Source organism: Zonotrichia albicollis, chromosome 6 (assembly GCF_047830755.1).
Source record: "Zonotrichia albicollis isolate bZonAlb1 chromosome 6, bZonAlb1.hap1, whole genome shotgun sequence".
Classification (NCBI taxonomy): domain Eukaryota; kingdom Metazoa; phylum Chordata; class Aves; order Passeriformes; family Passerellidae; genus Zonotrichia; species Zonotrichia albicollis.
In genome coordinates this window covers 18,202,766-18,215,152 of record NC_133824.1, presented here as the reverse complement: position 1 = coordinate 18,215,152, position 12,387 = coordinate 18,202,766, and the positions used below count along the sequence as shown (strand labels likewise).

The 12,387-nt window shown below is 38.5% G+C and overlaps 1 protein-coding gene across 4 annotated transcripts in view; it reads right to left on the bottom strand.

Moving 5' to 3' along the window:
* The window catches only part of MBIP (MAP3K12 binding inhibitory protein 1), a 113,670-nt gene that overhangs the window by 5,744 nt on the left and 95,539 nt on the right, over positions 1-12,387 (bottom strand). For 3 of the 4 annotated variants that reach the window (XM_074542670.1, XM_074542669.1, XM_074542668.1), the window contains exons 2-6: positions 5,779-5,898; positions 3,888-4,100; positions 3,687-3,783; positions 2,146-2,211; positions 317-469 (exon numbers count right to left, since the gene is read on the bottom strand). In XM_074542670.1, coding sequence (XP_074398771.1) covers positions 317-469; positions 2,146-2,211; positions 3,687-3,783; positions 3,888-4,100; positions 5,779-5,898 — 649 coding nt within the window. Of the gene's footprint in view, positions 1-316; positions 470-2,145; positions 2,212-3,686; positions 3,784-3,887; positions 4,101-5,778; positions 5,899-10,193; positions 10,388-12,387 lie in introns of those variants that run through there. The other variant, XM_005479829.4, reaches the window with a different exon arrangement.

Sequence of the window (12,387 nt, the reverse complement as noted above, 5' to 3'; positions counted from 1 at the left end):
GGTGGCCATGGAGAAACCCAATCTCCAGATATTCCATATTATTTTAAATCCTATTCTCATGTGCCTCTCTCTTATTTGCTACCATGTAAAGTGTACATTTGCTAACTCAGCATCTCAAATTTGGCATAAACCTGGGTTCCATTTTGGGCATAAAACTCTGAACACTAGATCACTGTACTTGGGGGAACAGAAGTCTTCAGTGGATCTACCCACTTTTTTTACAGTATCAGTTTTTACAGACTTGCCCAGTTTCACCACAGTAATCATAACTATATAAAATGGCACACCAACGTCAAAGCTGTAACATCATACAAACCTGTTTGTAACCGTAAGTGTGCTTCAATGTTTTGCAATCTCTCCTCAACAGCTTGGTTTCCACAATCATGCATGGGTACACTGGCTTTGTGACTGGACCCATGCATTCCTTCAGACCTAGTCTGAGGTCCATACGTGTTCACTACCCTAGAAACTAGGTAAAGAGAAAATAAATTACACATATATGCACGTGAAACACAAAACAGATCTAATTGAAAGAATCAAAATATTGAAGCACAAAAATTTGCGTTAAATCAGTTTTACCCAAGTCTTGCATATGAAGGGCCCCACACGCAGTAAGATCAAAAGTTCAAGTAAAAGCATTTTCTTATTTTTTTGCATGAGTAACTAAACCTAACAAAACCCCTGGATTTTACATATGCAAAGTAAAGAATTACTCATACATTCATGTAGAATGGCAGTGTTGAGAATTTGTCATCAGCTGCTGATAAACAGCAGAAACCTTGCTATCTATGCCAGCAGTTGCACATGAGAGCTTTTGTGAATGCAAAGAAGAGGCCAGACTAATATTACAGGAAGCATCATAAATACATGAAGATGAAGAGAGGTACACAACTGAAAAACCAATACAAACCTCAGCAAGGAAGTTCACTTCGAATTTTTGTCACCTGGATAAAAGCTTTAGTGACTCTTAGCTGCATCTAGGACTATCTTCTACCCATTCTGAGCCATGTCTTCATCAGGAGATTTTGCTCACTTCTCATTAAATCAGAGTAATTTCTTAATTTCTCCTCATAGAACTACTGCAGTGCACTGCAGATTTAAAGACTATATTGGCAGCTCCAGATGCTGAAGCACACACACACATACAATACACCTTCATGAATGCAACATGCTACATTCTTGCTTGAATTTATGCAGGTTTTACTTCCAATTCCTTTCTAAGTGTTTTTCACATTTCAGTTATGAACTGTTCCTTGAAGTGAAAGCTTCCCTTTTTTCCAGCATTACGCTGCCATCCAACCAACAAATTAACACTCAGCTTAAAACAGTGACTACTGAAAGAGCTTCTTTGTGAAAGATTCTAAAATGAAACTCATTTTCCCATTTCCTTCTTAGGTCACCATGCCTTTCAAAACTTATTACTTTGCTTTACAGTATTATTCTAAATTACAGAATTAAAAATAATTAATTGGTTTCTAGGATCAATCTCAAGTGGATAACTGAGTATTACCACATTCAAAAATGCAAAAGAGGGTTGTTTTCACTCTCATTTTGGGTATTTTGTTTGTTTTTAAAGAAGGGTAACTTGCATACACCTGGAGAGCAGCAGATGAACAATATTTTACACACAAATTCTGTTGGACATAATTTTTATCTTATTTATTCTTTTCCAAAAAATAGTGCAGTGATAAATTCATTCCCCAGCTTGTCAGTTCTTATAAATCCACCTCTAAGAACTTCCACTGTCTCAAAATTATACTCTACTTCAAGACATTTGCACCAACTAATGAAAAATAGAAGATAATCCTATTTAATCTCAATTCCTTTTTGACGATTTTACCTTAGAAGAAAAACTAAGTATTGTTCAGCTTCTCTGTCCTGCTTTATCTTTTCCACATTTCCTTTCAGACAATAAAAATAGGCTATTTTGTTTAGGAATTTAGTGCCTAACCATTCATTTAGTGAAGCAGTTAAGGGATTTAAAACCTTGAAGACATAAATGAAGATGTAGAAGTATTCACTAGAGTAACAAAGTCAATACATTAAGTTTCCATTTTTGAGCATTCTATCTATATCTATGATATCAAAAACTTATCAGTGCTGTTATATCTGGATACTTAAATGGGTATTAAAAGAGTTGCTTACCCTTTATATGACTTTTAAATCCAGGATAGGGTGTGAAAATTGCATCTGTTCTGGCACAGCTGTTTTCTAAATAAATAATAATATAACAAGTGAGGTCCAAATTATGTATTTATAATTGAAAATATTCAAGCCATGTCAACTTTGATGCTTTAAACAAATCTAATTTAAATGGTTCAAACAATAAAAAAAAATCAGGAATACTTAATTCATTCTATAAACACTTGCCCATTAATAGTTTCACACACTCGCATGGCCTTACTGCTTTTAATTGGGTAAGTCACTCATACAAATGTATTCACACGTGTATAGAGAAGTTTACTGGATCAGGACCAAATTTATTTGGTTCTTACTTTCCACTGCATTTCTCTTTAACTTATTTCCTTCTTCCTGTACAGAAGCCTTTCTCCTGCTTACTACTGTTATTCTGGTTTTATGTCCTTTTCTGAAACTCTCCTATTTTTTGACTGATCTAGTTTACTCATCAGTATTCTTTCCTAAACCTTTCTGCATTTACTCTGATCCATGTGACTTCTTTCATTTGCCTAACCATAAAATTTTTAGTATGGATTACCTTAATTTATTCTAATGTTTCTATTTTCATAGAAATCTCTGTTCATTACACCAAAGATTTGCACATATTTTATTACGCCTGAACAATGACACAAGTCTTATTATCAATTCTTCTGTACATAAGTAACAATTTTGGGAAACAATATTTCACTATCTAGCATATTCTACTAAACTTCATCTGTCCTTTGCATTCCTACTAACATTCAAGCAGTTAAGCTCTCTACAAAGCTTACTGAAAAATAAGCCTTGATCTCTAAGAGCTAAAGTGCCTCATAGAGACAATGCACATGTGGGTTCACAGGTACTTAGAAAATATCTCTGTACTACTTATGTAGTTCTGTATACAAAACTGTCTTAACTTCCAACATGCATTTGGCTACACTTACTGTTCCTGTAAACAGGATCCAGTCTGCCCGATGGATTTAAGACTGGTTACAGATACAGCCAATTGTACTACAGTGTGAGCAATGTTAAAAAGAAAAAGTCATTTCAAGTAGCTAGCAATTCAAATTCATTGTAAAAAATATTTCTTTGTAATTTAACTAGCATTAAATTAACTTCAATTTCAATATACAACTCACAAGACATTTCTGAATTGCAATTCCATTTACTTTGGAGGAATACCTAGTTAAAACACTGGGAACAATACCTACAAAATCATCTGATCTAAGACAGCAGTTCTTATAATTAACATAATAATAGATTTAATCTTTCTGTATGGGATACATTAAACATTGTCATCCAGTGACTACTCAATTTATTTTTCTATCTGACATCTGCAGTGCACATGCAAGTTCTAGGTTTTAAAACAAAGTTACTCTTGAAAAAAAGTTCTGTTTTAAATACAGATTAGCACTTTTGAAAAACAAAACAAATCAAATCAAACAAAATAAACCCCAAAAACAAACCAACAAAAAAAAACCCCCACAACCTAAATTACTATGAAGATTAAAGTCTGGCTAGCCAGTTACCTTGATTACAATCAATAACATTGCAAAATTCCCTGACATTATTTTCATTGATCTCGGCTTGCTTCCTCTCGATGAAGGCTGATATCCGCCTGTCAATCTGCAGGTAATAAACATGAAGGCATATATCTATTTCATTCTTTAAATTTAAAATTTAGAAAGGTCTTTCATTTTTCTGTTTTTAAACTCACATAAATCACTTACTTCTGCTTTTCCAGCTTTTATTTGGACCACTTCTGGATCAAAATTAAAACGAGCATCCTTCAGATCTCTCAAGTCATAACTTCCATATTTTTCTTCAGTCTGACTGTTACCATCATAAACATCTAAACTTGTCTGGCTTTCTGTTTTACCTCCAGGTTCAACATGGCCTATATTTTCCTCTTTGATCAAGGACTGGAGTTTTTCTAAGAGAGGCTGAACAAAGAAAACAGTGTATTAGGGTTAAAAAAATAAAAAGTCCAAAGTCCCAAAGCCAAGAAGGCAAGTACTTATTACAATTTCCAGACTAATGGAAATAATTTTGGGAATTACAACATCTTCCTCTGATAGAACACAGTAATAAGATTAAAAATAAGTTCCAAATATTGTGCACACCATGATTCTGACCTTTCTGACCTGTCTTAGAGGTTTGTAGAGGAAAACTCCCACATTTCTGTGAAAACCTGCCCATACTCCCATTTTACTAGCTAAATCAAAGCTTCAGTCACTGGCATCCATGCCACTTAATTAACATGTCATTCAAATGCTTACTCAGAACAGTACGGCTTAGTATTTTTCCTCCTTAACATGAAATGTGGTGCTCTTACACTGTAAAGCCTTTATCACATCAGCACTACACTCTCCACTTGAAACCGTGGTTGCCCAAGTGAATGAGAGAACACAGACATGAAATACATAGGCATTATCATGAACACATGCTTTGCTTGACACAGTTGATTATCTACTTAGGTCATGAAATTAAATGAGAAAAGGCACTGACATTTGTGGCAGGAAAAACGCTTATTTTACTGCAGTAACTCTTATGTACAATGTAACATCAAAACCTCAGTACATATATATGTCCCTGTCTCTTTTTAATTCCCATCAGTTTCATCTAGTCTGAATTTCACTGCTTATTTTCTCTATAGAAATTATTTTAATTTTTTTTAAAGACAACATGATTTTTAGCAGTCAAGTTTTCTGAAATGGAATCAAACTCCCACTTGCAGCATTTTTATATGTTGGATGTAAATTTATTTGCATTTATCTTGCATATTTTCTCTTTCTGCTCATCAATCACACCAAAGATCTGGTGGATGTCTGGAAAACAAAAGGTCTTTCTTTTACCTACAGACAAGAAAATACAGAAACTTCCCTTTTCATCCTCTCAGCACTAGGAACCTCAAATAATTCATTAACTAGCTGAAGCAAAATAGTAGTACTCAAATCCCATCTTCTACATATGAACTATCAAGGTCAAAACACTGCTCAGTTACCAGCTGACAAACTGCTAACCCTCCCGGCCATGCCCTGCCAATTACTTTTGGCAGGGTTGGAAAGTTTCAAATAGTTAAAAGAAATGACAGTAATGGTGACTGGCTACTTGGCAAGATGAGACATTAATGTCAAAGAAATTACTCTTTTAAAAAAAAAACCCTACGTTGAAAATATATTTAATTGCAGTAAGACACTCCAGGATGTGTCATGCTGGGATAATGCCACTTCTTGAACCACTGAAAGCACTCTATGAGCCTCAAAACTCACCCAACGCATGGAATCATTATCATAGCATGACACACACCTGCCGTGTCTTATTGCTTAATTATAACCCACCATAGATGGAAATGCATCACATTTACAATGCAAGTCTAGAAATCAATGAGGCTGCATTTATTCAGCCTGCTCACCTACAGTGGCTATTCCCACTGATCTGAAAAATCCATAAATGTGAGTACCTATGGAGCATAGTGGAATCCCAAGCATTTCATACTTTTGCGATCCTTTTTTATTGATCACACCTATGTAAGAACAAAATTACTGGAATTTTACAGTTGAGAATACTTTTAGTTGTTGATCACTTTTGTCAAGGCAAATGTGTCCATGAAATATTTACCTGTAAACATAAAATATGCTGCTGAAGTGCACTAAAAAGCAAGGCTGGCTGAAGTGCTGATGTGCTCTGAAGCTTGCTCCAGTCGATTACAACTTTCACAATATCCTCTCCGAGATTAAGCTTCAACAGGGCAAAACAATAAAAAAATTATATGTATTAACATCAAAAAAGTATACAAGACTCCTACAAGACCACAATTATGCTCAGCCTCATATAGACCCATCCCAGTTTTAGACAAGAACATTGGAAAGATTTGATATTAATTATAATCCAGGCAGTTATCATTTTCCAAGAAAGCTAGTAGTTGTAGAGTTTATTCTAAAATTAAAAATTCCTTACTAACTCACCACACCTTCATTGTGGGCTCATGCTAATCACTCACATCACCTTTTCTTTTAATGGATACTAGAACCACCAGCATGAAGAAACATGACCCAGGATAGCAGTCTCCTGTAAGTTCATGTATTTTATTCCAAGACTGCAAGACTCTGTGCCTGCATGACCCATGTCTTGATGTAACACCATGGCACATTCTTAAATTTTTACGTGCTGCTAATCCAAAGGAAGCTTTATAAGTGCATAAAAAATATATATATTTTAGTATCTCAAAGTTTAACAAACTCTAGATTACACAGCACCACCATTAAACCTGCTTTCAAATCACATTATTTTCCTGTATATGCATTCACATTGAAATGAACAATTGCCACAATCTATTCTCACTGTCAAGGAATTGCAATATTTAACTCCCAAGACAATAAAGAACAACACACGTAATAAATTTGAGGCATTGTTCAAAAGAACTGTGTGTGTTCTATAAGCTATAAATACACTTTCTAACACAAAGATGATTGTCAATAAACTCTAATGGCATAACACACTTTCACACCCAACTTTGCCCTTTTTGTTACATTAAAGCTTTTCTCAAGATCTTAACAAGATGATTACTTTCATTTCCCAAAGGTAAGAAGGTTGTTTTCCAACTAAACATCCTGCAAGTGATACCCCAAATTCTAAATACAGATAAAATTCTTGTTTGAAATCAAGAGGACCTACAGGTATTCTGCTTGCAACGCTGAATTCCCAATTCATATGCACCACACTTTTATATATATATATATAGTATTCATATATATATAACATATATATAGCTATAATATATATATAGATTAGATAGATAGATAGATAGATAGATATTCCTCACCCCTTCCATTAAAAAAACCTGGGGGTAGAAACAGAAAAAGGCAGCTCAGGAAGATGACAAAAGTGACCTTTAACTCACGGTCTAAACACATTTAACTTCTAACAGCATCAAACATTACAAACAAGAAAACAAAATGCAAATGCACTCATGTCCTGAAGCCACCACAAAGTGTATGAAAACACTGAGAACTGGACACAAGAAATGCCTCCATCACTCTGAAGGCAAAGCTGTGGATGACAAGCTGTCCCACCTTAGTTTCAAATCTCAGCATTAACACAATTTTTAAAGAATTATAATCCCGAACCTTCCTTCTTTAGTCAAACTAACTAACCCTTGCTAAATTCAGGGTTAGTTCCCAAATTACACAGCAAAGGAGACAGTCTGACTAGACATATAATGTATTTTAGAAAATTTTCACAAATTGTTATCCCTGTTTAGTACTTAAACTAAGTACACAGGATGTAGGAAAAGTAATGTTCTAGGATATACTAATCCTGAAGAAGTTTCAAAATCAAGAATGTATTTAGAACTTAGTAGGAATAAAATTTACTTTAGGAATTAAGCCTGTGAATGTGATCATCTGAAGCACATATTTCTGCCCAAAGTTTCCAGAGTAATATCTCTCATATGCTGTATTACAGTCTGCTGACAGGGTGAAAAAGGTGTACATTAAGTCATCCAAATGAAACAAAATGCAAGTGCTACTGCAATTTCCTAATAAGCCTCCTTCTTCAAAAAGAAAAAGCTGGTATGTGCCTTCATATCATAATGGACAACTCCTGTCCAGGTGGTTTAAAGCACAAAAAGCAACAGAACTTCTAACTTAAAATCATTTAGAAGCCAGTCATGTTTTTAACTCACAGACACTGCTTTTAAAGAAAAATCAAGAATTTTACATCAACCAAAGTTTCTAGTACAATAGAGTATGTTCTCAGTCTTTCACATCCTACTGCTTCTTAGAACTGTGGCAAACAGATTTATAAATTCAGCATTTTGATACTTCAAAGCCTTTGACTAATTACAAGTCCACAGCCTATTCAATTTACAGGATCATATGTAATTTCAGCCCTTTGGAATTTGTTTTATATAAACACTGGCTATCACTTGAATCTCAAAGAACTTTTCAGGATCAGCTATATTGGTTTTAAGAGCTGTTATTTTCAGATGTCCCCCTGGTCACGTCCTGCCATTGATTGCTCCAGTAAAAAAATTCCTGTGCCAGAAATATTCCTGCTTACAGCCCAATTTACTAGCATAAATCCAACTTAAACTACTATAATGAATCAAACTGTGACTGCTAACAATTTGGCACATGCTCAGTCATCTCTATAGAAGGGAAATGGGGAATCAGTGGTTTCAGTAAGAAATGCAAGCCAGTTTACTGGAATCCATAAGGGGGTAAAACAGAGCAGTTAAATCTGTCAGAACTCAAGCACTGGCAGACAAGTGTGTAACTCAGCAACTGGAAAGGATCATAACTGAGCAACTAAAAGGACTTTCACAGCTAAGATGGAACAACCAGAACCTTATCCAACGGGTGCACTGGACAGTAAAATGTGTCTGTTGTCATGGAAAGAAGGCACTCCAAACACCAAAAAGACAATTATACTCTTCACCACAGCTACTGTAACTCCACTGCAACTCTAAAGAGTTCTCTCACAATGGTCTGTGCACACACAGTTATTTTTAAAAATCACCAGGGACTTTCCAGTGGCATGCTAGGTGTCGAGCCAGCTTTGGAGAAAAAGTAAGCTGCTGAAGTCAAGAGGGAAAAATAAAAGTTTTTAAAGTAGTTTAGAAACAATTAATAAACTTGTGATGAATAGCCTAGTCAAAAGCTTAGGAAACTTTCCTCTTAGTCTCCGTTCTGTTTTTCATAAACACAAAAGTTCCAACTTTTCTCTGATGGATTCTACTACTGTCACTCATAGTGCTGTCCTCACACTAAGATAAACTGACAGTCACTAGCTCTTCACTGATCACATTCAGAATTCTCACCAGGAAGAATTATGGGGCCTTTAAACCTCAATAAATAGTTTTCATGCCTCAGTAATCCTATGAGTCAGCTGTGTCTGAACATCACACTGTTCAGTGCTGAACAGTTCAAAAGCCAAGGCAGTTTGTGACCATTTTAGAGACAGGAAAACTGAGACTCAAAACAAGTGCCTGAATTATCAAGCCCTTCATTTTGGTTGCCTTTTGTTTGAAAACAGAGACAATTGCTAGCATACTTGGAGAAATGCAAATATAATAGAATTCTATACAGATGAGAGGTGAAACACTCTAAAAAATAACTTCAGATCAGCCAGCAGTTATTCCTAAACTGCCTCTGCATCCAAGAGCCCATCTCTGTACCAAACATACATCAAGTTACACTAGCTCCTCCTGGTAAGATATTGCTTACCATCTGGCCCCAAACCTTCAAACTGCTAACTCTTGAAGTAAGAGCGTGCTTTTGTTGCCTGCACAGAACTACATAAATTGTTTCCACAGTGGAAAATTAATCTGTAAATTGTTTGTAGCAATAAATAAGTCATTACTAAAACCTTCTCTTGGTAAGGGCCTTCCACCACTGCTGTGACATCTGTTTCACAACTCACAGACATTACTAAACATAAAATAGGTGTTTTAACTTATGTATCATAAAGCAGAGCCCTTTAAAAATTCTGACCCTTAGACAGACTGTGTGTTTCACAGCATGCCATTACCAAGGCAGGGCTAACTTCAGGCTCCTGATCATTTATTTTGATTTAATGCACAGTAAGTTTTCAGGAGAGTCTCAATTCAGAGTAACTAATTAAGACACAGCAATTAAGCAAATTGCACTTTCCCATAGAAGAGATCATCCGTCAAACTACGAAGTGGCACGTGTCACGGCGAGGCCAAGGCACGGTCCCGGCTGCGGGGGAGAAGAAGCAGCAGCGGCCGCGCACGCCGGGGCTGCCCCGGCTGGGGGTAGCGGGGGAGGCAGCCGGCTCAGCCCTGGCAGAGGCCAGGAGGGCGCCAACAACGCCCAGAAGAGAGGCAGCTCCCTTGTGTGTGGCAGACTTGTGTCCTGTCCAGGGCTGTTCCCTATTCCTGGAGCGCACGAGGGCCGCGCAGGAACAGGAGCCAGCCCTGCGCGGGCCCCCTACGTGAGGCGATGCGAGGCGGGTGCGGCGCCCAGCCCAGCTTTGCCCAGGCCCACTCCCTCTGCCCGCCCCTCACTCACCTGCCCCGCCAGCCCGGCCAGACAGCGCAGGGCGCTGCTCGCTACCTCAGAGGCGGCAGGGTCGACCTCCGGAGCGCGGGCGCCGGCCGGGAGCGGGCTGGGCGCCGCCACCGCCGCCGCCATGACACCGGGCCGGGCCCCGGCCGCGCCGTCGCCCCGCGATGACGAACGCCTGGCCCTGGCTCCACCTCCACGCTGATTGACAGGCGCGGCAGCCAATGGCGGGGCTCCGCAGCGCCGCCCCGGGCCGAGGGGCGCGCTCACGGCCGGGGCCGCTGTGGGGGGCGCGCTCCCGGCCGGGGCCGCTGTGGGGGCGCGCTCCCGGCCGGCGCGGCGCTCTCCCTGCCCCGGCTCCGGCCGCGCGTTCCGGAAGCTGCCGGCGCGGGCACGGCGGGCGCGGCGGGCGCGGCCCCAGCGAGGGCTCCGTCACGGTGGGGAAGGACCACCAGTGCTTATTTCAGTACAGCGCATTGCCGCCCTTGTTTCAGTTGTGCCTTTCTGGTTACCCCTTCACTTTTTTGCATTCATACGTGTTGTTCAAAGCCTTGACTCTTCTGGTTGCGGCAGGGTTGTTTTTAAATTAGACTGCAAAGTTTGTCAGAGTACTCTTGATTATGGGGATCGCAAAATCCTATTCCCTGTAAGACAGTTTACTTGTAAATTTCTTTCCTAAGAAAGTAAGCAGAAATTCCTAAGAAATGGAAGTAGAAATGCTTACAAAGGTTTCCTACCTGGTGTTTCTTTTGCTAGCCAAATTTTGATCTTCACACTTCTTTCTGTTCCCTGACCCTCTACCCCCCCATATTTTTATTCCCATGAAAAATGGTGAGTGCAGTTGTATATACAAATATTGAAACATTCTTAAATAAAAATTTTAGAAAGGCAGATTAATTTATTTTACTGATGTTTTAGGGGTTCTTTTTCAGATAAGATGTACCTTGATATAGTGAAAATAAATGTTTCTAAACAAGGCTTTCAGCACTAGCAACCCATAATGTTTGAGGAGACGCAAGCCAAGAAAGCTCTGCTCAGTTCCAGAGAAAAATTAGTTCCAAAGAAGACTTCAGTGTTTAATGGTTACAAATATTTTGCATTTTGCAAAAATATCTTGTCTAGGGTGAACTAGATGGCATTTGCTTGTGTTCAGTTGATGACCATTCTTTGGATTCAGAAATACTTACAGCAGAATATGTGTGTGGTGTAGAAGCTCTGAAACACATAGAAGTTTACTTAATTTCTGAAAACACACAGTTTTTATCAAATAACATTTTGAACACATGTACAGAATATGATTGTCAGCCAAGAAAATTTGTTCAATTTCATTTTGCATTTCTGTGCAATAATACTAATTCCAGCTTGTGATCAAGGGCTGCTTCAACCAACCTTGCCTCTTGCAGTTTTGTCTCTGGACAAGCAGCTGGGGCAACCCTGCCAAATGTAATAATGTCATTTGGATAAAATCATGAAGCTTTCAGCAATAAAGGAAAATACATTGCCCTTTCCCCTTCCCCACCAGCGCTACAACATTGAACTGACACATCAGGGATCTGCTGGCCAGAGCAGAATATGGAGCACAGATGTAACAACCTGGCATTGCTTGTTGCTCCTCAGTGTCAGAGGAGTCAGTTTGTCCTGAATTAATTCCCAATGACCTAATAGGACAGAACAAGCCCAGGCATTTGAGCCATTTTTTAACTTCAAGTGATGAGTGCTCAGTTACCTGATAGATTGCAGCTTTCCTGGAGTGATGGAGCAGATGTGTCCTGCTTTAGCAATGGGAACATGCAGCTTTCCTAACTGGGAGACCTAAGATCTTTCCTTTGCTTTTGAGCATGATGTCTTTACCTGCAGCCAGAGGTTGTTTTGGGGTAAAAAAACATTCCAAATGAAAAATTAATACATAAGCATAAGCATATAACTATCAGAAAGATACATGGAAATATAAGGGAGATTTAATGAATGTGGAGGATTTCAAGAGACAGTGGGGGCGATACACCATTATTTATTCAGTGCTCATTACAAGAAGAGTAGGCAAAAGACCATGAAGTAGTCAGAAAAGTTGTTGATGCCCAACTTTTATTTACTAAGGAGAAACTGGATCTTGGCCTTCTTTGTGTTGTTTGGAAATTTCTCCTCTCAGAGAAACAGTAACGATTCCGATGGGGAAAGACTTTCTTCCTACTTGCTCTGTCTC